At 42.6% G+C, this 26,033-nt stretch overlaps 1 protein-coding gene across 12 annotated transcripts in view; it reads left to right on the top strand.

Moving 5' to 3' along the window:
* Positions 1-911: 911 nt before the first annotated feature.
* HNRNPM (heterogeneous nuclear ribonucleoprotein M) overlaps positions 912-26,033 on the top strand; it is a 54,543-nt gene continuing 29,421 nt past the window's right edge. For 3 of the 12 annotated variants that reach the window (XM_064572158.1, XM_064572169.1, XM_064572161.1), the window contains exons 1-5: positions 18,192-18,467; positions 19,548-19,739; positions 21,198-21,351; positions 22,161-22,210; positions 23,093-23,153. In XM_064572158.1, the coding sequence (XP_064428228.1) occupies positions 18,390-18,467; positions 19,548-19,739; positions 21,198-21,351; positions 22,161-22,210; positions 23,093-23,153 (535 nt within the window). In that variant the 5' untranslated portion in view covers positions 18,192-18,389. Of the gene's footprint in view, positions 1,071-9,624; positions 9,795-17,315; positions 17,369-18,191; positions 18,468-19,547; positions 19,740-21,197; positions 21,352-22,160; positions 22,211-23,092; positions 23,154-26,033 lie in introns of those variants that run through there. The other 9 variants (XM_064572138.1, XM_064572145.1, XM_064572178.1 and 6 more) reach the window with 7 other exon arrangements.

Consider the following 26,033-nt stretch of genomic DNA (forward strand, 5'->3'; position numbering starts at 1 on the left):
TTGTAAACCTAGAGGGAGTTCAGTGGTTGGATGGGAACTTCTCCAAGATTCAGTGAAGCCTTTCAAAGTTCCAGAGACACTGGGGAGGGGGGTGCTGTGGGGAAAGGGAGCTGGAGGCCTCTGAAGGCTTTCCTGGGCTCTGGCTTCTTCCCAAGGTCAACCTGGTTGTCCCAGGACGCAACCTGTAACAGCCCTTGAAAACCTGTTTCTGGACAGAGCCAGTTCTTCAGGACAAAGGGATCCAGGGGCAGACAGAAAGGAGCCCCCGTTAAGGTTAATGGGCTCTCTTGGCCTGTGACTCATTTCTTCTATCCTGTTGGGATTATTGCTTGTTCATTCACTCAAGAAACATCCGTGAGCACATACTAAGTCCCCAGCTTCATGTTTCGGTTGTTGGTTAATGGGTTCAGTGAGAGGAACTTGGGCCATGAGCTCTGCACTCAGGAGCTCCCAAACTGGTGGGGAGACAGGCCAGACGGAGCCCAGGTATTCTTGGTGCAGGATGATACTTGCTTAGGGAGACAGCATTTTGTACAGCAGCCCTGTCGAGCCCGGCCAGTGTCCTGCCTTCCTTGTCTAGCTAATTCCTTTATATCCTAGTAAACAAAACTTTCGCAGCCTCTCTGCGCCGGCTCTGAGTACAGGAAGCTGGGAGTGAGTAGGTCCGTGTAGGGAGGTGGGGAGGTGCGTCCCCTCCCCGACTTCGAGAGTGGGTGGAGAATCCAGTAGGTGCCTAACGCAAATTGGTTGCGGTAATGAATGAATAACAGCTGCGGGTCCGCGCTTGCGCGCGACGGGGGCGTGGCCCCGAGCAGGGGCGTGGCCCGTGGCGGGAGGGGACGAGGCGGGAGCGGGCCGCGGCGCGCGCAGGCGTTACTGGTCGCGCCGAGTCACGTGAGCGCGCAGGCGCAGCGGCTCGCATCCCGCTCCCTCACACAAAGCCCAGACGCGGAGAAAATGGCGGCAGGGGTCGAAGCGGCGGCCGAGGTGGCGACGACGGAGACCAAAATGGAGGAGGAGAGCGGCGCGCCCGGCGTGCCAAGCGGCAACGGGGCTCCGGGCCCGAAGGGGTGAGTATTCCACGGCTCCTTGTCCCGGGTCGGGCACCTTCGCGGCGGCCGCCTGCGGCTCCGTTAGGTCTGTTGGCGGCCTCCCACCGGCGCGGCCTCGGCCTGGGCCTTCCCCGCCGGTCCTGCCGAGGGTGGGGGCGGCCGAAGCCGTGAGGAGTGAAGCCGGGTGGCCCCTCGAGCGCCTCAAGGATCGCCGCCTCCTCCCAGGCCGCGGACCTCCGCCCCGCCGGCAGGCCGGGCCCGACGCCGAGGCCTGAGGCCGGGCCCTTGCGCACGGGGATGATGGCGCGGGCCCGGGAGCCGGGGAGTCGTCGAGTCCGCCGCCCGCCAGCCTGCCGGGTGACCTTCGGTTGAGTGGTTTCACAACCCCCCTCCCCTACCGCCCGGGGTCTCAGTTTCGCGATCCGTAAAGTGGGGGGAGGGGAGAGAGTGCGCGCGCAGAGGTTCGCGCGCGGTGAGCCCCGGTAAACGGCAGCCGAGGCAGGCGGGTAGGTTTCGGCGGGGACCGCGAGGCCCGCTCGGGGCGCCTCCTCTTCCTTTTCCCCTTCCCCCGCCTCGCGGGGAGTGCCTCGGTCGGAACCGCCGCTAGCCCTGCGCTCTGGCCCCGGCTCGAGTCCCTCGCGGCGTCCCTCGCTCCTCCCAGGTGCGCAGTACGTAACCGTAGAGAGTTCGGATCTGCTGCTCAGTGTTCACCCTTAGAAACAAGCAAACAAAGAGGGCGGGTGGTGGGGGGAGAAAGCTCCTCTTCCGTGTTCCAGGGGAAGATTTTTCCTTCCTTAGGCGGGCTCGCCGACTTGCGAACTTCGTCACCTATTCTAGTCCAGCCTGGGGCTCTGTCTTGGGGTTCTTGGTTTTTCAAGTTTAAAGCTTTAACGCATCATCTTGTGTCCCCATGAAACCCAGCCATTCTGATAGCAGTCACTTGAAAAAGACGCGGGGAGACGTTGTGTCTACAACCAACAGCTGGGAGGAGAGGGGACTTCTGGGCGCACATTTGATTTCCTACAAATTTTTTAAAAATTGTGGTAACCTACATAACCTACGATTTTACAGTTTTAACCATTTTTGAGTGTGCGATTCAGTGACATTAAGCGCATTCACAGTGTTGTGCTACTACATCCTATGTTCACGTCCAGAACTTTATCACCTTCCCAAACTGGAGCGATTACACAGGAATTTACTCTTAAGCCACATTCCTCAGCTGCTGGTTACCTCTGTTACAGGTTTCTGTCTCTTACGAATTTGCCTTCCCACAAATTTTTTAATATGCATAACTAGAGTTTGTGGAGATTGAAAATGAGTGCAGTTAAATTGGCTTTATGTGAATGAGCATTCAATAAATACTGGCTTTGTTAAACTTTCTCTCCTTAGGTGGGGAGGAACAAAATACCATGGTTACTGGTCCTGAGAAATCAACAGAAAGGCATCCTGGAAGTATTCCCAACACTTTGCTATTGAAAACTGGAAAGAGATGTGCTCATTTGGACTTTTTTCATCATCTTTTGGGGAGCCTCGTAGGATTTCTAAGGGCCATATTTGGGGGCGTTTAAGACACATTTCCTTTTTTCTTTTTTTTTATTTTGAAGCATTTATCACAGGATGAAATGCTGCTAGAACTGTTAGGTGAGAAGTTTGGTTATAGATTATAGCAGCTGGGGTACATTTTTCAAATTTCCCATTTTCCACTGTTCATTTTAAGTAGTAATTTTGTGACTGATTTATTTAACATGTGGACTGTTAGGAAGAACCTGAAGGTTTTAGAGATAAAACAGCCCTTGTTGGAATAAACCCAGAGTCTAGGACTGCTTAATCGTGGATATTTTGGGGAGATAGCAAAAGATCTATTTTGTAGGGCCTGTGGAAATTTTTTTCTTTTCTTTCCTTCATTCCTTTTTTCTTTTCTTTTCTTTCGTATGAGGAAGCTCTTGAAACAGAGCTCTTTAGAATAAAGCCCTTGCCCAGAGGAGGAAGCACTTTACATTTCTGTAGTAGGGTAATTAGGCTGTGTTAGAAGTAAAAGGAGTTACCTGGTGGGGAACTTGCAGGGGCCACCCTCCCTCCAACCTAACCTGCTGGGGGCAGGGAGATGTAGCTTTGGTTGGAGAGGGAAAGATGATGATTGGGGAGAGGCTGAGAGGAGAGTGTCCAAAGACTAGGGATTTGGGTGTATGCTTTGCATATTTGTAAAAAATTGAAGCTGCTGTGGCACTTACTGCTAAAACACTGGGGGCCAGCTGGTGGGGCAATGAATTCCAGGCTAAGGAATCTAGATTTTTATCTTGAAAGCCTTTGAAGGATGGGAATTGAGTGAAACTTCATTCTTCTGACCTGTCTGTACCAGGAGTGGAGTGTGCTGTAAACCAAAAAGGCAATGAGCAAGCAAGCTTGATTGAGGACCCCAGATAGGAAAGCTTATTTTTCAGTTCCTTTTCTTCTGGGTGTGGGAGGAGGATTTGTTTTATTTTGATGCAAAATCTTCCATCTAAAGGCGATCAAGATTCAGAGTTAAGAGTATATTTAGTCAGGGAAGAAGTGTTTATTTTAGAGGACTATATAAGGGTTTAGGTGTGTGTCCGTCCCCCCCCCCCTTAAGTAAAGGTTGTACCATATATTTAAAATCAGTGACTTAACCTATTCCTTTTCTAAATCTTGTGGCTGAATCAGAAAATTGAGAGATGGAGATTATTTAAAAATAAAAAATTATACTTAGTATAGATTGGCAGGGAGGTAAAATAGTGATAACTCTTTTTAGAACTGAGAAAAAAAATTTTTTAAGCAATTGAGGAAACTCCAGTTAAGGAAATTGACCCAGAGACTAGGGATGACCATCTAGACTCCAAGGCCCTATTTGCTTCCACAGTACTACCCTGGTAACCTCTCTAAACACAGTCATTGAAAGTGTTTTATTTAAACCACATTCTCTGGTTTGCAATGATTTGAGTTTTTGCTGTACTTTAAAAAGTGACTGTATACTTGATAAAAAGGATGTTTTGAGGCACATTAGATTGTGAGCTCAACTTTAGAGGGGGTTCTGGATTATTTGAGTGCATGCTGCCAGCTCTTGACTTTCACTTTGCTCTTTGGTTTTATTCATGGCTAGGCAAAGAGATACTAGTCTGCAAAGAATAGGTTGTTTCTTTTTGGGGTTCTCAGATGGACTCTCCCATGATCATGTTTTACAGTCATGGAGTTGAAAGCTGAATCACTCTTTGGGTAGTCTGTAATGAGTACAGTGCCTAGGCATCCTCAGCCACCACCCTGGTGGGCTTGTTTTAATCACTATGTAACGGTAGAAGGCTAGGAGTGAATCAGTCCCTCTCAAGAAAATTATTGGTACAGAAATATATCAGTGCGACAGTTATTGTGTGCCAAATCTTCTTTAAACCTGTAAGTGTGGATGGTAATCTCCTTTTACAAAGGAAGGAGCTGAGGCCTAGCAAAGACCCTGGCGTTGTGGTTCAGACCTAGATGTGTGGTGCTTAGTCACCTGTAGTGCTGCTCCTTTGGATATTGTACTGGACATTTACCAAGCTGCTTTTTGTTAGGTTGTTTGTTGATTCTCACAGCATCCCTGTGGCCTACTCTGGATACAGGTTATGCTGGTTTTGCTGGTAAAGAAACAGAGGTAGAGAGCTTGAGTTGCGAGGATAGTTGACAGGTGGATCTGGAGCTAGAGTAGTGCTATGAGTAGTGCTCTGTGCACTAAATATATTAGAGGAGCTCAGGCCCTGACATAAGGGATGATTCTCAAGGGGCTTGTGGGGGGAGGAGGAGTCTTCTCCCTCAGAGACGTGATCAGGATTTCAGGGTGTTGGAGTTGCCATTTCAAACTACACTCTGAAAAACTGAAAGTAATGAGGGTCTTGAATGCTGTGAAGCGTAAGAGAGGGTAGGGATTCGGCAAATGGAGCAGTTTTTTGTGGAGCAGGCTCTGTCTTCTAGTTGTGGTGTTTAGGTACAGTATAATTCTCATTTGGTGGAGCAGTGACGTGAAAAATGTAATTCTCAAAGAATACAGTGAGTGAAACAGTTCCCAAGCCATATTAGACATACTTCATTTTCATGACTCAGAAGGTACTTAGAGATATTTTAGGCTTGTTTTTTGATGTATCGTGAAGTAGGTTGATAGAATGTTAGAAAAAATTTTTATTTATATTGGGTCTATTTAGACCGTAAGGTGGTTGATTGGGTGCCAGAATAGACAGTGTTCATTGGCAACCTCAGCACTACCTGGGAATTGAGAGCCAGTTAGCAAGGAGAATATTTTTTTTTTTTTAAAGATTTTATTTATTTATTTGACAGAGAGAGACACAGTGAGAGAGGGAACACAAGCAGGGGGAGCGGGAGAGGGAGAAGCAGGCTTCCCGCAGAGCAGGGAGCCCGATGTGGGGCTCGATCCCAGGACCCTGGGATCATGACCTGAGCCGAAGGCAGACGCTTAACAACTGAGCCACCCAGGCGCCCCAGCAAGGAGAATATTAGTAAGACATTTAGCTGGCCTAAGTAGGTCTCTTATTGTGGTTTCCATTTCTTTGAAAGATTCCATATTTGATACTTCATGTTGGAGTTACTAGTAAGTTATGGGAGTTAGATTTGAAATTTAACAAACGTAAGTAGGAACTTAATTATATTGCATTATTGGCACAGTAAGCTGCACATATTAGAAATACGCAGCATAAGTGTCAGTATTATGAATCCCTCACTGAGTCAAGGTAACAAATACGTCCATGACCCCCAGCAATTTTTTTCTCACCTCTGTAATCTTCTAAGTCCTCCCTTTCTCCACCCCCAGGCAACATTTCTGTCCAGGGGACATTTGGAAGTGTCTTGAAGATATTTTTGATTTTTACATTCAAGACTGAGGGATTGGGTTGCTGCTGAGATCTTTTGGGGAGAGGTCAGGGATGCATGTGGAAGCCCCACATAACAGAGCTTTTGTCCCAGAATGTCACTAGTGCTGAGGTTGAGAAACCCTGCTATGGATTAGTTTGCCAGATTAGATTTTCTCAAATATAAAATTTTGTATGATGGAATCATACTGTATTGTAACTCTTTGGTTTCTTCGAGTGTTTCTTGTTGCATGTAGTTCATTACTTTTTGTTGCTGAGTACTATTTCAATTTATGGATCTACTACAGTTTGGTTTTTCATTTACCTGTTAGATAAATTTCCGGTTTTGGGACATTACAAATAGTGTTGCTGTGAACACTTAGGTACAGATTTTTATATGGATATATGCTTTACTTTCTCTTGGAAAAGTATTGGCTGTGGACGATTGGGTCATATGGTAGATGTGTGTTTAACATTTTTAACGTCTATAAATTTGGGGTATTTGGGATTAAGCAGTTTTGTCAGTGTTGTCAAAATACAATCCATTTATAAAAACGTACTTCTAAAAAGTTTTTGAAAGTAAGTGTTTACAAATATCTTAGGGCTAGAGAAGACTACTCCCTTAATTTTATCCTGAAGATAAGTGAAAAAATGGGATTGGACATTTTAAAAATGAACTTTTCAGGATACCACTCTTAAAACTCTCACATTAGCTATACCTGAATATGTACCTTGAGTGAGATTTCTTTGAGGGTGGTCTACAATTCTTTTAAGAGGCGTTGATGGTGTAGAGATTATTTAAGAAAAAATAAAATTTTAGAAGGGGGCCCTGGCTGGCTCAGTCGGTAGAGCATGTGATTCTTGATCTCAGGGTTGTGAGTTCAAGCCCCACGTTGGGCATAGAGATTACTTAAAAAAATAAAAAAAGGGTTGCTGGTGATCATTGGATTTATGAAAATGTCAATTTTTAAAGTGACGAGATCGTTCTAAGTCTATTCACTTAGGATGAAACTTCTCAGAGTGGAAATGATTAGCCAGAGAAGGATTTGGGTAGAGTGTTGTGCTCACATCTTGGACATAATCCATATGAGCTGCTTTCTTGATGGTGAGCCATGTGATGTGGATTAACCCCAAACCAAATACCCGGTAGCTTCTGTGGTTCGACTGGGTAGCTAGCCTATTCTTAGCCATAATCATCTGCAGAATATGGGCTGGACACTTGTTACCTGCTTTGACTGTAATTAGTTATTTATATATCTTGTAACTAATAAGATGAGCTAAGCAGGTCTGTGAAAACACAGACTGGAACTATTACTGTGTCATGGACCTTGTGTCAGAATAATGTTTTTTAATGTAAATTATAGAGTGTGGGTTTCAAAAGAAACCATTTATATTAAAATACGTTTCTTTCCGCAGACCCTGTCTGGAGGTCCATGAATGGTGCCCTACATTTTATGAAGTTTTACTAACATTTGCCTTCTTAACTGCCAGGAGCAAGAGACACGTTGGCAAATACGCTGTTCGGCAGACTGGTGTGGGACTTTCATATGGAGTAGACAGGTGGCCTCTGTGATGGTTGAGGGTTTCCTTTGAGATCTGCTTGTGGTGTGCAGCCAGCTTCTGGAGCATCTGTTATTAACTTGGGGTAGACAGTAGAATTCTAGGAATTTTGCAGATTAGAGTGGCTATACTCCTCCATATCTGCTAGCCTCTGTGAAGGAAGTCTATTTATTGCCTGTTGGTATATGTGAAATCATGGAGGAAACTGCTTTTCTTACTTTTGCCGAGGAGGATACCTTCACTGGGTTACCACTCGGCACCTTGTGTTTGGATAGGAGGGACCAGCAGGGAAAAAAAAGAAACAACTTTGGGGCTTCAAAAAGTTGCTAAAATTTTCCAAGTGGAGTGGCTGGCTGACTCAGTTGGTAGAGCATGTGACTCTTGATCTCAGGGTCGTGGGGTAAAGCCCCACATTAGGTGTACAGCTTGCTTAAAAAAATTATTTTTTAATTCCAAGTAAATATGTTACAAGAACAAAGTCCTGTAGCTGTCATCTGGTATTTGAACCTTACATCTTCCACAGAAGGAAGACCTATCCTAGAATAAATATCAGCCCTTTAATTAAATGTAGGTTTATAAATCATTAATACCATAATCTTGGCTTTTTGTTTTTTCCATTTTTGTCATGGATCACAAAGTCTCTGCTAGACCGTGTGGTTTGGGAGTTGCTGGATTTTCACTGGTGGGAAGCATAGGGCTCGGTAAGCAGAAAGTGCGGGACACAGTACAGGAAGTAGAAGAACTTCTGTCTGCCGGATCCCAGTTGTTCATGGTCACCTCTCTCAGGTGTCTGCCTGTGGTCACAGGGGGCTGATATTTGATATATGAGTGGGCAGCTCATGGAGTAGTTTCACTTGGCCAATGCATGGCGTCCTGGCACACACCGGTCTGTTTCTCTTTGCTGTGGCCAAGGCTTCCAGCCTGATGTCTGGTTCTGTGCTTTTGGAAGTTTGCTTTTCTTCTGAAACTTATGTCATGTCCTAATCTAAGCCGAATTTGTATCTGTAGAGTTTAGAAATGAAGTGTTACAGTGTGGAGATGCCTGACACACAAAGGTAAAGAATATTATAGGAAAAGCCTTCACCCTTTGCTGAAGGTGGGATCTTTTCCTATATTGTCTTTTACCTACCTGGGTTGCTCAGACTTCGGTTTTCCTAGGGTTGTATAGAAAATGGCTTTTTTCCGGTTTAAAAAAAAAAATTTTTTTTTAAATTGTGAAATATATGTAAAATTTGTCATTTTAACCATTTTAAGTGTATAGTTTAGTGGCATTAAGTGCTATGTTGTGCATTATACCACTATCCATTTTCAGAACTTTATCATCCCAAACAGAAACTCGCATCCATGAAACAATAACTCCCCATTGCCACCTCCCCCCAGCTTCTGGTAACCTCTCTTCTGTCTCTATGCCTGGCTTATTTTGCTTAGCATGATGTTTTCAGACTTCATCTGTGTTGCAGCATCTATCAGCATTTCATGCCTTTTATGGCTGAATAATATTCCATTGTATGGCTATACCACATTTTCTGTTGGTGGACACTTGGGTTGTTCTACCTCTTGGTTATTATGAATAATGCTGCTATTTGGTGTACAAGTATCTGCTCCTTCCTTTCACTTCTTTTGGATCTGTACCCAGGAGTGGAATTGTTGGGTCATATGGTAATTACGTGTTTTAACTTTTTGAATGACTACCAAAATTTTCTATAGTGGCTGCACCATTTTATATTCCTACTTAAAAAAATTTTTTTTCCCGCACAACAAAAAGATAGTTTTCTTTATGAAGTTAAAGTTAATTGGGCCTACGTGCACCAGCTCATTTCTGTTCCATGAAGTCTTGCAAATCTTCTCTTTTCCTGTTTCTGGCGAAATTGAAGCACCTTAGGCAGGGAGTTTGGCCTCTTGCTCCCATCTCTGTTAAAGCTCCTAGGAATGTATGAAGGCATAGGAGAGCACAGTTTCTTGGGAATGGCTTCTTGATAGGTGGGTTTAAGGAGGGCACTACTGTACCTTTCTGTTCTACGAGCACTTAAGTTTGAATGTGTCAGATCAAAGTCAGTATTAGTCTTGTGTTAGATGTAACTGTGTGGAATTGTAAACCTGGCAAATCAAATACTGTCTTTCATATTGTGCTAACATATGGACCCTTTTTTTCCCTTCGAATTCAGTGAAGGAGAGCGACCTACTCAGAATGAGAAGAGGAAGGAGAAAAACATAAAAAGAGGAGGCAATCGCTTTGAGCCATATGCCAATCCAACTAAAAGATACAGAGCCTTCATTACAAACATACCTTTTGATGTGAAATGGCAGTCACTTAAAGACCTGGTTAAAGAAAAAGGTAATGGTACTGGTGGTCGAGTAGGGTAAGAAGGTTGATGTGTCATCTTTTCTGTGGCTAATTCCTTGGTTATTTTTTTGTCAGTGGAAGTTGATCTGGGTAGAGCATGTATTCTGTCCAGGCTTGAGAGTTAAGCCGCTTTACCCACCCTACTTTTTTGTGTGGTCATGCACCTGTGTGTCAAACAGGGTGGTTTATATGGTCTTTTGGCCTACAAATGATTTTACTGGCTTAATATGGTTAATAGGGCTTTGATTAAGCTTGAGGGGAGCCTCTTTGTGTTGAGGAAATTTTTTGATTTCTTCATACTAGGTGGGAGAGGTTTTTCCTTTTCTTTAAAAAAAATTTTTCAAGCTTTTTAATTCTGGAGGGAAGGTAGTTTGTTTAAATTTTGTGGATGTCTTCCTGGGATCAAAATTTGGTAGTTGGAACTTGTGCTGCTCAGATTCTAAATTCTAAAACTTTAGCTTGGTTATTTAAACTGTTAGGCTTTTTTCCCCCTGGGAAGAAACCGGGATTAGATTGGCAATCGGAGAGCTCACAATAAGGCATCTGCTACATAATGCTGTGCTTTCAGGCGCCCTTCAGTGGCGCCCAGTGTCCAGATTCTGGCCTAGGGCAGGGGAAGCAACTGAAGCTCTGCTGCCACCAGGAGGTCCTAGGAGGTTGGTTGTCCCCATGGTCCTCTGCCTCACCCCCCTGTGCACACCATATGTATCCTCTTTCTTTCCACATTCTTGTTCTGTGCTTTTGTCTTCCTTTCTTTTCTGATTCTTGGCCCTGCTGGTGGCACTCAGGGCTAAAGAGATTGCTCAGCCCTGGTTTAGACAAAACTACTGATAGAGAACAATGTGTCTGATGCCTTGAGGTCTCCCCCAAGGGAAACCTAGAATCAAATTACCCTTAAATGGAGTCTCTTTGAAGGACTGAAAGGTATTGGTTTTCTGGAGCATTCATAATGAAAAGAGATTCAAGCTTGAATTGTCAAATGATAAACATTTCAGTGGCAGAGATGCCACTTGGGTAGGCCATTTTGGTATGTGTACTGGTGCTCCCAGCATTGGGTTTTGAAATTACGACTGGCCCACTGCCATCATCGTCCCATCACTTAATTTGACCATGACATGCCAGAAGCACTAGGCACCGTGAACTTCTCGGTACATTCATGTAGGCTGCTCCCATGTAGTAGTTCTCCAGATAACATGGATGGAAAAACGTTCGGTGTGAGATTTGTTTTCCTGCCTTGATCAGCCAAATCATTCCTGCCAATGCTCCTAGGGCAAGAGTGAAGTTTCTTCTTTTTGTCTGAAGGGCGTGTCACGTGGCATCCCAGATGCAGTGTTCTTGGTTTTTGGGACTGCTGCTTCCATACAAGCTTAGAATTTCTGTACAGTACAGTTGGGTCTCATTCGAATTAGTTTTTGGAATAACCCCCAAATTTGTGTTCTCGTGATTTGGTTGAACCGCTGAATTGATACTTCCATTGATAATAAGGTATAGTAGTTCCAAGAACCAGGAATGTGGCTTTGAAAACGCAATTGTTAGAATTTTGTAAGAGATTGCAGGCCAAATTATTTTTTTATTTTTAGGAGTGTGTGAACCAGTTTTGGGACATGATGGATAAAGTCGGTGACATTTTTACTGCTTTACCATTCAGTAATTCAGTTTTGGAAGCCTTAAAGCTGGTAGCAGCAGCAGCCATGACGTTTCTGGATGTAGAAGCAGTTCACCTCAATTTACTATTTTGCACTGTATTAAGTGTGGGGCCAGCCTGGTGGTTTATTTGGATACTTCCAAACTGGTTCTCATATTCCCCTGGCATACTGCTACGAATGCCCTGGCTCAGCCCTTTCAGTGTATTTTTTTGGTGGTGTAATTTAGAATTACAGGTGTGCAGTAAATAAGTTATTTTAAACAAATCTTAAAATGTTCTTGTTTAGAGCTCCCCTGTATAGGTTAAATTAATTATTTTTCTGTTTAAATTACTTGTATTGTGGGTGAAAGGGTTTCATAAGAGGAAGGTAATTTTTTTTATGGTAATGCTTCTGTTCAGCATGTGAGGTCTGAAGAAATTTACTGTTCACATATATAGGTCTCAAAAATGTTATTTTTATTATGAGGTTTAAAATTGCGTTTTTATTCATGTCTTGGTATACTGATAATATGTTTAGGTGGTTATTTGAAATCTGAAGTATTGACTTGAAACCTGTTGCGAGTAAGTTTTCGTTTTTTGAAGACTTGTTACTGCAGCTAGGGGCACTTAACACCCTAAAAGCATCAGTCTTGAGGTCACCTCCAGAGTGGGCCAACTGGAGACCTGGCTTATTACAACTCTGCCACTCTTTACTGGTCTGCATTTAAAGAGTTTTGTTGTTTCAGGAAACCAACGGAATAAGCTAGAATTAGTTGTCTTCAACTTAAAGGTCTGGAAAATGTCCTGTCACTGCCACCCTGTCTAACTGCCGCCTCTCAGAAGTGGACTAGTAACTTGGAAGTGGCAAGACAGGAGCTTTTCTAAGGCTAATCATGCGTCCGATGCTTCAGGTACCCCTCCCTAATTCCTGATCTTTCCCCCCCTTCTTGGCCACCAAGTGTATATACTCTGTCTTAAATTTGAGCATTTAGCAGCATTCTAGGAGATCCTGTTAATGATACATATATTATGTGAATTGGTCACTTTGCTTTTTTCCCCTGGATGGGATCCCAAAGCTTGTTTGGTGCCCAGCTGTTTGGTGGCACTATCATGAAATCGGCATTGCTGAATTTAAAGAAAATGTATTGAGAGCTTTGCTTTATTCTGAGCCAGGCTGCCCCCCCCCCCCTTTTTTTTGCTCCCCCCCACCAAGTTTGGGATGTGGATTAAACAGTTTTCACAGCCTGTAGAATCGTCTGGTGAACTTTCCCCTTTCTGCTCTAAGTGTCCTGATGGAACAGAGGAGAGGTTTCTGTTGTCCTTTTGATCATGCTGATTTTTTAACGGCGATAGTACATGGAACAAAATGGCTTCTATGAACACCAAAGAGTTGCTGAATTGGAAAAAAAAAAATTGAGAGCCAGTGTAATAGGAGATCAGAATCGGAGATTATCACATAAGTTCGCAGATGCTTTCACAGTCTCACAACCTACCTGATTTTCATCACTGGGGACAGATTGGGATCACATGAAAAGTGTTTTGACCATAAGGACTGGGTGAAAAAGGTGACCTTGGGAATTTTAAACTTAAATAGCGTTGTGCTACATTACTGTGAAGTCCTGTGTGGATGAAGAAAGCTCGTTATTGGGCTGCTTGTTCTCCTGGCCTAACCAGGGAGTTGGCACCATTGAGGTGGGGCATTTGTAAAGAGACAGGCCTGAGCTGAACCTGCAGTGAGTAAACATGGAGCACAGTTTGAGCAATAAAAGAACGTCAGTGATGGAGTTTACTCTCAATCAATCCCAAGTTTACCAACAGTCAGTTTAATTTGTGTAAGCAAAGATTTCTTTAAGCACTTAATCCTCTGTCTTCATTTAATGGATCGCTTTTTTTTTTTTTTTAAGATATATTTATTTTGAGAGAGTGCGCTCGCTGGGGCAGAGGTAGTGGGAGAGAGAATTTCAAGTGGACTACACATGCTGAGTGTGGAATACTAATGTGGGGCTTGGTCCCACGACCCTGAGATCATGACCTGAGCTAAAATCAAGAGTTGGATAGATACTTAACCGTCTGGAGCCACCCAGGTGCTCCTGATGGATTGTTTTAAGTAAATTTCAAATTCCAGCTGACTGAAAACTGAGGCCCGGAGGGCAAGCGTAGTCCAAAAGAGTCTCCGTTGGCTCTTGAACACAACCTACATTGTGGGTTTTATGGAGCCAAACTTTATTTTCAATTTAAGTAAAAATCCATATCCAGTGTATTTGTTCCTTCGTATTTTCCTTTTTTGGGGAAATTCAGCCTGCTTTTTGTGAAGACCCGTTACGCTAATGCATTTGTGTCTGTGGGCAAATTGGGTTGAACCCTGACAGTGTAGCCTGCTTTCACTTTATGTTTGCCAGTTTTTGGTTCAGTTAGAGAAGGTAGTGATCTCTCGCTCTTTTTTTTTTTTTTTTTTAAGATTTTTTAAATTTATTTGAGAGAGAGAGAGTACAGAGGGAGAGTGTGAGGAAGGAGCAGGCTCCCTGCTGAGCAGAGAGCCCGATGCAGGACTCGATCCCGGGACCCTGGGATCATGACCTGAGCCAAAGGCAGATGCTTACCTGACTGAGCCACCCAGGTTCCCCGAGAAGTAGTGATCTGTTGCTGTGGAAGTAGGAGCAAGAATGGGCTCAATAATTTTCTAACTCGTCCATAAATCAAGTCTTTCTTCTGTAGAATAATTATTTTGCCAGGTTTCAAGTTGTCTGTATATTAAAGGCACAAGCTTTCCAAATTAAAATACGCATCTGTTCTCTGTAAGAGTGGCCACCTGCGGGGTGAGTGTGTTTGATAACGTGCCTGCTCTTTGGAGCCTTCCCCTTCCACCCTCGCCTTTAAATTACAGGCCTTTTCACATATGAATTCTCTTCAGTGAAGCTTTGGCCTCTGTCGTCCCCGCCCCCCCCCCCCCCCTTTTTGGTCCATTTCAAAGTAAATGAGAATACAGACAGAAGTACTGTTTGATAGAAAAAAATACGTGCAGGTGTGCCTGACTTCTTTTTGGGTTGCTTGTTCATTCTGCTTATCCTCTTGATGTGTTTTATGCTTGAGGCAATGTTTATCATGTAAAAGTTGGTTAAAGGTGATTTGTTGAAGCATTTTAAAATAAAGGTAGGTGAAAACGTTGGGCATTAGATGTTTCAGTCTTAGTTTTTTCATTTAGATGTTCTGATATTTAAAGCTGCAGTAGAATTTCCTAGCACCTCCTTTTGGGATTCCATGGATCCCATCCATGTTCAGGAAGGGAGAGGAGCAGCAGTGTTTTCCATCAATAACCTGCGAGTTCCATTTGGGCAAGACTGTTGAAGCTGCCAATTTATTAACTCTGCCTCTCAGTCCTAACTCATCTGCTCTGGTTGATTTGGTCTTTTAAACTTCATTTCTTTGGATGTGACCAGACTATGCATAGGTGGCAAATTTTACCTTCAATGTTTTGTTGCTAGTTGTACTGACTACACTAAACGGATCTTTGTTTTAATATGTAGAACTAAAAGAGAGGTGGTCTACTATTATCTTCCTATAGGGAAGTATGAACTAGCACCTCTTTCAGATCCTGTAATCCTGATTTGCTTACATCTTTGAATTGATGTGGAATCTCAGGGTAGAGGTTGGGAATGTATGAGGGATGTGGTGTATTATTGATGCTCCCTTGGGAACAACACTACTCATGCTAGAGCCACAGCGGCTGCCTAACCTCTGGCTAAACTGATAGGATGGAGGGGTTTTTTAATGTAATTTTTTTGTTTTTACTAAACAACTATACCATTTGGGGAAAAACAAAAAGGGATATTTTAAGCAAAGTTTTGATGCTTAAGGATTGAAGTTGGATGTGTGCCATCACTAGAATGTTTACATGGAAAAAGTCCTAAATTTTAAACCTAGCTTTTTGGGAAAAAAGTTTGGTTTGGACTTGCTTGGTTTCTAGGTTGCAATGACAGCTTTTTGATAAAGTGTCTTTATGGACACAGACTAGAAACTTACTAAATGCAACAGTATTTGAATTCCAACAACATAGTTGCAGTTGTCTTGAGTTAGATATTGTGATTTATTTTTAAGGTTACTAGATGGTAGTTAAAGCTTGTAGAAAATAAATTTGAGGTCTCTTCACTGTCTTGACACTATCTGGCATTTTTATCAAAGTGGAGATAAGGCTGTTGGTCCTCAAATGGCTGCTGCTGTTGAAATGAATGGCTTTTTAAAAACATGGCCTCAGGAATGGCCACACCTTTTTTGGAATTGCTTTACTTTTGTAAGGGTAAAATAAAGCCAAATTGTTTGACTGTACCTTGGCTGTGATCATTTTCAGTTTGCCCCACTGGAGTGCATACTCCAAAAGTTAAATTATACCAGTCCCTATTTCTTCATTTCTTTGCACTGATTCTCTCGCCTTCCTGTTTTGTGCAAAGTGCTGGTTTGGTTCTCTTTAACATTCCAAGAAAAGACAAGGGGAGGTGACTTTGAACACTTGGCCTTCTTGTTGTCAACTGCTATGCAAATACATTACTAATAAGTTTGCCCTTCAAATCGTTAATTTTTATTTTAAAAAGTTACTTTATCTTCTATTTAAATCTTTCTTTGCTATTATTTTAAAATCCTTATAATTTGAATATCCTTTGAGCAAAGGAATTAGCATAGGCAGGACTTGTTGAGGCCAGGAAGAGGTTTACTTTTACCCTTGTACTGTTAAACCAAACTTGATCACAGAATTGGAGAAGGCTTTACTATCATAAAAATAATCCTTTAAAAAAAAAAAAAAGGATATTCCTGAGGACAAAAGCACTTTGACTGGAGAGCCTGCTTAAGAGATTGTTTTCTCCAATTTTAAATTCCTGTTCTCCTTGTGCCATCTTCAAGTTCAGCAGCCATTTTGGTGGTTGTCTTCCTGATGGGTTCTAACATCTGGTCATGGTGGTCATGAATTGGCAATCCAAACCTTGAGGAAAATCTGCGGAATCTTTTGAAATGCTTTGTTTTCTGTCCCCCTTTGTGTAGTTCAGAATCACGTGAGTCTTCTGAGCTTGTTTAGTTGCAAACTGAGCTCTCAGTTTTTCATTTATCTGTGTCTTTCAATGGGAAGGTTGAGAAAGCAGGAAGAATAAAGCTTGGCTTAATTCACTGAAGAGAATCCAGATGCTCTGGTTCATGATGGGATACTCGAACATCCTACTTCTGACAATTCTGGAGCCTAGTGCCATGTGCAGGACCAGCTACAGATTTTGTGGGGCCCCGTGCAAAATGGAAACAGGAGGCCTCTTGTTAAAATATTAAGAATTTCAAGATTAACATCAGAGCATTAAACTAAGCGCGCGGCCCTCCTGAGTGCAGGGCCTTGTGCGATTGCGCAGGTTGCACCTATGTGGCCGGCCACACCGTGTATGTGCCTTTGAGCATATACACACTTGCACGTCCTTGTACTTAGCATTTGAGCTCAGTTCAGTGGCATTGCAGCTTGTGCGCTGTTTACCTGCTTTCACCTGTGAGAGTGTATTATGTAAAACTGTTTGCCTCCCTTCCCCAAAAAAGTGAAGCACGCAGACTTCTTTCCTATAGATTTGGATTGCCTCTAGTCATGAGTGAGTATTCCAGACAGGGAAATTGATATGGAAATCTGTGGAAATAGTTTGTTTGTGGTGGGAGGAAAATCAAGGACATAATTGTTAACGAGTCTCACCTACTTTTACTGCACACCTGTAATGCCTAGTTTTGGTGGTTTAGAGAATATGGAGTGTTTCTGGGCTTTCTTATAAGGCAGAGGCTCCATACAAGGTTGCTGATGATTGTTCTAAATTCCCATTGTTTTCTTGGCTTTTCTCCCTTGGTTTATGTGTCGTCTGGAAACTGATTTGTAGTTGGTGAGGTAACATACGTGGAGCTCTTAATGGACGCTGAAGGAAAGTCAAGGGTAAGTGTCTGAGAGAATTTCTTCTGTGGATTTACTACTTGAAAAATGTAACTGTATGGTGGCGTGGAATCGAATGAAATCAGGAAGGCAGTGAGTGCTCATGTTATAGTAGCTATGTTTGATTTTGCCAAACATTTGAGTGGGGTGGGAGGGGATTTGCAAACGGGAGTCCCGCTTTTCCAAATGGCTGGCCAAAGAGCTTTTTGGTATTCTGTTTGGATGCCCAATTTGGATAACTGGGGACCAATAGCAGCATTGTCTCTTTGTTAACAGAGGAATTGGCTGTGTGTGAATTATGCATGGAATTTTAGCGGTGGTATATTAATGTAAAACGTGTGTTCTTGTCTAGAAAATGTTACTCTTGGTCGTTTGCTGAATTTGAAAGTTGTGTGAACCAAAGATTCCGCAAAGTTGCCTTTGTGCCAGTAAATTGTAAAACAAATATTAAAACCTGAACGTTTAAAATTGGCCTAGTTTAAAGAGAAAATAAATTATTTTGTTGTGCAATAGAATGGCTTAGAATAATCAAAGGATGAGCTTTAATTTATGGAAGGGATGGATTTAGGAGGAGTATGATAAGGAATTGACTTGAGTACAGAGAGAAGCAGATCTAAAGTTTGTGTGATTTCTTGGAGAACCTGAATTTAGGTCTGCTTATTATAACTTCAGTAACTATAGTGCAATGCTGGAAATGCGCAGGCAGAGGAGATAATAAGGAGCCCAGCTTTTAATAAGGAAGGCTAGGCAAGACATTCCTGTGAGCTTCCCCTTAGAAGGGTTAATTTAAAAACTAACTTTGTTACATAAATCATATTTGTAATTTATATAACTGTCATTGATATTTACTATGTTTTTCTTTTCTTTTTTCCCCCTTTCCTTGCTCTTCTGACTGGTCTGTGGCTTCCTTCAAAGGGATGTGCGTAAGTATTGTCTAGTTACTTATTGGCAATTGAGCCTTCTAAATTGTAGGACTGGTTTCACTCATCTCCTTTTGACTCTTCATAGCGTTGTTGAATTCAAGATGGAAGAAAGCATGAAAAAAGCTGCCGAAGTTCTAAACAAGCATAGTCTGAGTGGAAGACCACTGAAAGTCAAAGAAGTAAGCTCTTGAAACAATGTGGATACCATTTATAATTGTCGAGTTGTCCCTGTTTGGAATTAGGAAAAGACAGATATAGTCCTTGGCTACATTTTACGGAGCAGACCAACCTGTTGTTTGGTTGAAGAGGGTCGGTCACAGGCTTCAGTAGTCACTTCTGTAAGAACTTTGGAATAGTGGCTGAGCACATCCTGAGCAACTGCTGACTGCCTTCCTAACATCTGTGATTTGTCTTAGAGCAGCCTGCCTTGTTTTTTTCAGGGGTACTCAGACCGAACCCATGGGGTGTGCGCATGTGTGTTAAGGGAATCCACGCCTACAGTCTTACCCATCCTGAACCCTATTCTTAGCCCACCTTTTTTCTTTTATAAAGTGAATTTATCATTAATCTACTTTCAAATCTAATCCAAACCAGATATCTTTTCTCCCTTGAGGAAGAGGGAAGTTTTTGTTGATTAGACTTCTCCCTGACTTATTTTGACTTCTTAGAGGAAGATCAATATATTCAGAACTCAGGAGAGCATGGTAGGGTTTAAGGTTTCTGTGTGTTGAAGAGACACATGAAAGGGCAAAGAGTTCAAGACTAGTGTCAATGCCAGAGTTTCACAAACCTCTCCAGACCTTAACACGAGTCAAACGCCTGAATAACGTGAAGGACCGGAGTACCTCGGTGATCTAGAACTGCGTTTTCAAACTTTCGGAAAAAATCACTGATGGGGTTATCAGAAATTACAAAACCCCATTGAAAATTAGTGAGATTCAACTATACCAAGCCTGTGAAGATCTTATTTCCGTCTGGAAGTGTTCTATGTTATATCAACTAATTCTGTCATCAACCCCCCCCCTTTTTTTTTTAGTTGAGAGCTAAATTTTACGCTGTTTCTTTCTTCCTCATTCCTTTGGCTGGAATTCTTCCTAGCCTGATGGTTGCGTTCATTTGAATTTCTTGTTATAGATTTCGAGACATGCTTTCCAAACAACCTCTCAATCTCTGGAGTTTTGGGAATATCACTTTTTGTGAGATCATGGTTTTAGTTGTCACTGGGTCAGTTAAATGTAACACTTCTGTGCTTGTTTTAGGATCCTGATGGTGAACATGCCAGGAGAGCAATGCAAAAGGTGATGGCTACGACCGGTGGGATGGGTATGGGACCAGGTGGCCCAGGAATGATTAATATCCCACCCAGTATCCTAAATAATCCTAACATCCCAAATGAGATTATCCATGCATTACAGGCTGGAAGACTTGGAAGCACAGTATTTGTAGCAAATGTAAGTAAGCGGAAACATTGTCTAAAGTAGAAAATCAGAACTTTATGAAATAGTCTTGTTAATATGTCATAAAAGTAATTCTGATGTTTGAGAAGAAAAAATTTTAAAAAGAGGGTTATGCTTGGGGCTCCTGGGTGGTTCAGTTGGTTAAGCATCTGACTTTTGATTTTGGCTCAGGTCATGATCTCCGGGTCCTGGGATCAAGCCCCGTGTCGGGCTCCCTGCTTAGCGGGGAGTCTGCTTTTCCCTCTCCCCCTCTCTCTCCCCCTTTGTGCTCTCCCTCCCCCCCACTCTCTTAAATAAATAAATAAAATAAAATAAAATAAAAGGTTATGTTCTCTTCTTGATCTGTTTAAAAAAATAACTTTGGGCACCTGGGTGGCTCAGATGGTTAAGCGTCTGCTTTCGGCTCAGGTCATGATCCCATGGTCCTGGGACCGAGTCCCACATCAGGCTCCCTGCTCCTTGGGAGCCTGCTTCTCCCTCTGCCTATCTCTCTCTGTCTCTCATGAATAAATAAATAAAATCTTAAAAAAAAAAAAATAAAAAAAAAAATAACTTTGAAGTTGGACTTTGTTCCATGGTGACCACTGCAATGATAAATCATAGGCCTGACCATAGTCTTATGGGGACCACATTTACTGACTTTGCTGGTTACAGAAGTGGCAGCTGAGTCTGCATTCCCTGTGGGTTTATTTAGGTGCAGGTCAAAAAAGTCTATGAACAGGGCTGACATTGCCCTCCATCTTGTTGTGTCTGGGATGAAAGATAATACCCTTGCCATTTGCAAGGGGAGATATTTTTAAAGGAAAGTGAGTTGGGGAGGATGATGGTAAACCAAGGAACAAAAAGTTTTGTTTTTTTTTTTAATGTTCACAAAGAAAGCATTAATTTGAAATGTATGAGGTGACTTAACCTGTTGTTTCAGAGAAAAGAATGAATAGCAGTTAAGGCCAGGCTTTGTAATCCTATCTGAAAAATTCTGCAGGTGATAAATTTTTGTGACATATTTATTTATTTATATTTTATTTATTTGCAAGAGCGTGATTGGGGGAAGGGAGGGACAGAAAGAAGCAGACTCCCCGCTGAGCAGAGAGCCTTACGAGGGCCTTAGATCCCAGGATTCTGAGACCATGACCTGAGTGGAAGGCAGATGCTTAACTGAGCCACTGAGGCACCCCTATTTATTTATTTATATTTATTATATATTATTATTTTTTTAGATTTTTATTTTTATTAACTACACTCTACACCCAGCATGGGGCTTGAACTCACCACCCCAAGATTAAGAGCTGCATGCTCTGTTGACTGAGCCTGCTGGGTGCCTAGTACAATAAAAATAACCTGACGTTATTTTTAAATGTTTGTTTCCAACCAAAGCATATTGCACTCATATAGTGAAAATGTTTTTTATAAAGATGTCTGCATTGAGATTTTTCTCTACTTTCTCTTGATTAGCTGGATTATAAAGTTGGCTGGAAGAAACTGAAGGAAGTTTTTAGTATGGCTGGTGTGGTGGTCCGAGCAGACATTCTTGAGGATAAAGATGGAAAAAGTCGTGGAATAGGCACTGTTACTTTTGAACAGTCCATTGAAGCTGTGCAAGCTATATGTATCCTTTTATCAGAATTCAACTCTTGGTGAACAATTTGGCCTAAATGTTGTATTAATAATACAGGTTTTTTGGGGGAAGTGGTAATTTTGTGTGTTAATATTTCCTAAATGACTGGAGGGAATGTGTTATTGTGGAGTTTAAAAGTTGGTTCTCTGTGATGGAATTGATTCAGTGGCTGCATAGAGAGAGAAGAGGCATACGCCCATGCGTGGTCTTTTCCAGCCTTCTCTCTCAGAGAAGTTTGGTCTGAAGGGAGAAGTCTGTAAAGAATGTGCTTCTGGAGAGAAAATCCATTGTTATTTCATATATAATCTTTGGCCCTATTTCTCCAATGGGTTGACCTCATTCTAGAATAAGCACTTCTCTCTGACCGTAGAGTAGTATCTTTGTAGTCACAGTGGAGAATGCCACACATGAACACGGTGACTAAACTCAGATAAGGCTGTTACTGTGCCTCTTATGCAGAAAACATAGTACTTCAAAAAATGGTGGGATACCTGGCCCAATGGACTCCTACAGAAAACTCATGCCAGTACTTAGGAGGATGGTCTGGTGAGAAGTTAGGGTTATACGAAGCTCTACACCTGAGGAATAAGCTGACATTTACTCCCCTGCCTACCCTTGAGTTCTATTGTTGCTTTTATGCTTATTGTAGAAACAAATATTTTAAAAGTAGAATGAAAAATCAAAATGGTTCATAAGTTCACTAGGGGCCCTGGTAGTAGTTGGAGTATTTTTCTTCTGTATTTCTCTCCTGCTGTGCGTGTTTTTAGAATTGCAAGAAATAACCTTAATTGTAATATCAGCTATGTTTAATGGTCAACTGCTATTTGATAGACCAATGCATGTGAAAATGGTAAGTTAATAGGATCTCTTTCTGCATAATATATTCAAATAAGTCTGGCAAAAACATAGGATTATTAAAAGTATACTTTTAATAGGCACTCTATTATATTTATGGATCAGTCTACATTAAATGGGGTGTAGTATGTTGAGCAAATTTATGACAGAAACAACTTTTTGCTCACATGTGCAGCTCTTCAGATATTTATCCTTTACGCAGTTGCCTCTTTCTGGCATGGTCTGGTGGTCAGTTGAGTATCCTGCTTTAAGCAAATGATCAGTTTCAAAGATGGTTATATACATGGGTTTCCACTTTTCATAGTATTGCATTAGAATGTTTAGCCAGTGTCATATCTGTTGTGAACATGCGAAGTCTGATTCAGACAGCCTTTAAACTTCTTCTGAAGCACTTCAGTGATGAACTTTAGCCCTGCTGTGGCTCTGCCATGGGTAATAATGAATTAATACAAGCATGACTGTAACATGCTGAGGACAATCTAGGTAGGGCTCAGATTCGCAAAGAAAATAAAAGGAACTGTAAAAGGGGGTATCATAGTTACCTTAAACATTCAGTTCGTTTTTTTGAGTAGATAATTGCTTACGTGACTTAAAAGTCAAAAAGCATGAAAAAGATACAGTGTGAGAGTCTTGCCCTTACTTCATATCCAGGTCCCATTCATTCCCCATAGCAACATGGATGTATATTTTTATCCTTCCCTCCTTTACACAAAAGGTGTTTCTCCGTAATTTTTTTTTACACTTGTGTGTTATTCCGTGGCATAGGTGGGTCGTAATTTTCTAGCCAGTCCTCCGTTGGGAGTTGTTTCCATCTTTTGCTGTTGCAAAGCTGCGCTTCAAGGAAAGAATACTGAGATGTAGTCACTTTCTTTTTCAGGATGAAAGGGCCTTACCAAAGGGAGATTTTTTCCCTCCTGAGCGTCCACAGCAACTTCCCCGTGAGTATTCTCAATTTGGCTTAGGTTTTGAATTTGATCAGTACTAACCAGAAAGGGACACCTGGGTGGCTCATTCGCTCGAGCCTTGCTTTTGGCTCAGGTCATGGTCCCAGGGTCCTGGGATCGAGCCCCGCATCCGGCTCCCTGCTCTGCGGGGAGCCTGCTTCTCCCTCTCTTCCCTGCTTGTGCTCTCTTTCGCTCTCTCTCAAATAAATAAAATCTTAAAAAAAAAAAAAAATCTAACCAGAAAACTACACTTACCCTTGAGCTTGTGCTATGTTATTCTGCAGTTCCCTTGATCGTTCTTAAGGGAAAGCTTCAGAAAGGGTTTGGTCTTTGTTTGTTTTTCTATAGATTTTTCAGGGTGAAAAATGAACAGAGATTCACAACTTAGGAGAGGTTGTTAGGATTACTTTGCGGTGAGGCAGACTACATGCTAGAGGATGTAGTTGGGCGTTTTGAAAGTATCCTGTGGAAGGAAGAACCAGAAACTGCAAAGGAAATTAAAACCAGGTTGCACTTGGGTTCAGAAGAGATTGGTTAGTACTGTATGGCCCAACAGTGCCACTCTTAGGTATACCGCAAAGACCTGAAAACAACGTCCACAGAGAAACTTACATACGGATGTTCCTAGTAGCATGATTTCAGTTGATAAATGAATAAATGTGGTAAATTTATAGAATGGGGTATTACTCATATAAAGGGACGAAGTACTGATAATTGCCACAGCATGGATGAACCTTGATTCCATCTGTAGGTAATGTCCAGAGTAGGTGAATCCCGTAGACAGAAAGTAGATTAGTGGTTGCTTGGGGAGAGGGGTAAGTGGAGAATTGTTCTTTTTTTTTTTTTTTTTTTTTTTTAAAGATTTTATTTATTCATTTGACAGACAGAGACACAGCGAGAGAGGGAACACAAGCAGGGGGAGTGGGAGAGGGAGAAGCAGGCTTCCCGCGGAGCAGGGAGCCCGATGCGGGGCTTGATCCCAGGACCCTGGGATCATGACCTGAGCCGAAGGCAGACGCTTAACGGCTGAGCCACCCAGGCGCCCCTGGAGAATTGTTCTTGAGGTGATGACAGTGTTTCGGAATTAGATGGTGGAGATAGTTGTAATGCAACTCAAGCTAAGCTAAAAGTCAGTGAACTATACACTTTGGATGCATCTTATGGTATGTGAAGTACAACAATCCAAATTTTTATATAGGGTCTCTTGAAACATCCAGGTGAAAGTCTGTCCGACAGGGAAGGCTAAGTGACTGGTCACCTCACAGATGGAAATGGTGCATATCAGTGAAGCCCTAGGCACATTTTCCGGCAAGTGCACAGGGCTGAGTGAAGCCTGAGCATAGGCAGCGGTGAGAGTGAGGGCTTCTAGCAGCGGGAGGGCGGGGAGTCAGAAGGAAGACTGGGGGTTGGGTGGCAGGAGAGGAGGGCTTGCTTGTGCTGTGTTGGGAGAACTGCCTACCAGGTGGGGCAGTTGGGGAGGGTCTGTTCGGAGGACCAGGGCCGGTCTCTGCTCTGGAGAGGGACTCAGGCTTAAGGCCCATTAGATTGAATTGAATGGGAGCCTAGACTAGAACAGAAACAGAGATGCCTTTGTGGTTTAATATTACGAACGCATAACGGAGGCAGGTTTTGAGGGGAGGTCAGTGGCTTCAGGAGTAGAAGACGGCTTATCTGTTGAAAATACACGTTTTTAGAGAAGAACCACGTTTCTTTGTCCTAGTCAGTGTGGCCACTTGGCAGCGATCACTCAGGATCAGGGCGATGGCTCTTGTTGACTTCTGTGCCTAGAGGAGGTGGGACGGGGCTGTTTGGGAGCCTTTGCTGGCACACGCTAGGCCCTAGGGATCCCATTATCCATGACTTTGGTCTCCTGGCACATTTCAGAGACTGCTTTGGGGAGTAAGTAACCTTGGTGATCTCTTGCTGCTGTTCCTGTCAATTTAAAACACAGGGCTGTTAAATAGATAAAATATTTGGGAACTGGTATCGGGGGTTGTTGTTGTTGTTGTTGTTGTTGTTGTTGTTTTTAATGAGCTTCGTTCCCATTTAAAAAGGTCTCACCCTCAGACCAGGGTCACTCAGAGCATCACAGGTGTCTTACACTATCAGGTTTTGTTGGCTGTTTTGAGACTAGTCTGTATTCTTACATCCCTGCTTGTTTGTGGAGCATGGAGTTGAGAGTGGACTGGGTATTGATCCACAGGTTAGGAAGATTTCTGGGCAGAAGATACCCTAGGTTCACTGTTAGGAAAATGGCCCACAGTGGAGTCACAGAATAGTGTATGCCCAGTGTGTTAATTGGCTGTTTTATGGCATTGTTTTTTCTTGGGGAAAGTCCTTTGGGCTACCAGGTTGGGAGGTGGAGGTTGGGCATATTTGCGCTGCTGGCCACCCAATGTCCTTCATTGGCTATTTTATATTATTTTATTTTATTTATTTATTTATTTTTAAAATATTTTTTTTTTAATTTTTTTTTTTAAGATTTTATTTATTTATTTGAGACAGAATGAGAGAGCGAGCGAGCACATGAGAGGGGGGAGGGTCAGAGGGAGAAGCAGACTCTCCCTGCCGAGCAGGGAGCCCGATGCGGGACTCGATCCCGGGACTCCAGGATCATGACCTGAACTGAAGGCAGTCGCTTAACTAACTGAGCCACCCAGGCGCCCTAAATAAAATCTTAAAAAAAAAAAAAATTAAAAAAAAAATTTTAGGGCGCCTGGGTGGCTCAGTTAGTTAAGCGACTGCCTTCAGTTCAGGTCATGATCCTGGAGTCCCGGGATCGAGTCCCGCATCGGGCTCCCTGCTCGGCAGGGAGAGTCTGCTTCTTCCTCTTATGCTCTCTGTCTCTCATTCTCAAATAAATAAATAAAATCT

This window comes from Mirounga angustirostris, unplaced genomic scaffold (genome assembly GCF_029215605.1).
Source record: "Mirounga angustirostris isolate CCGP_5_RB_7025 unplaced genomic scaffold, mMirAng1.0.hap1 SCAF_1, whole genome shotgun sequence".
NCBI lineage: Eukaryota > Metazoa > Chordata > Mammalia > Carnivora > Phocidae > Mirounga > Mirounga angustirostris.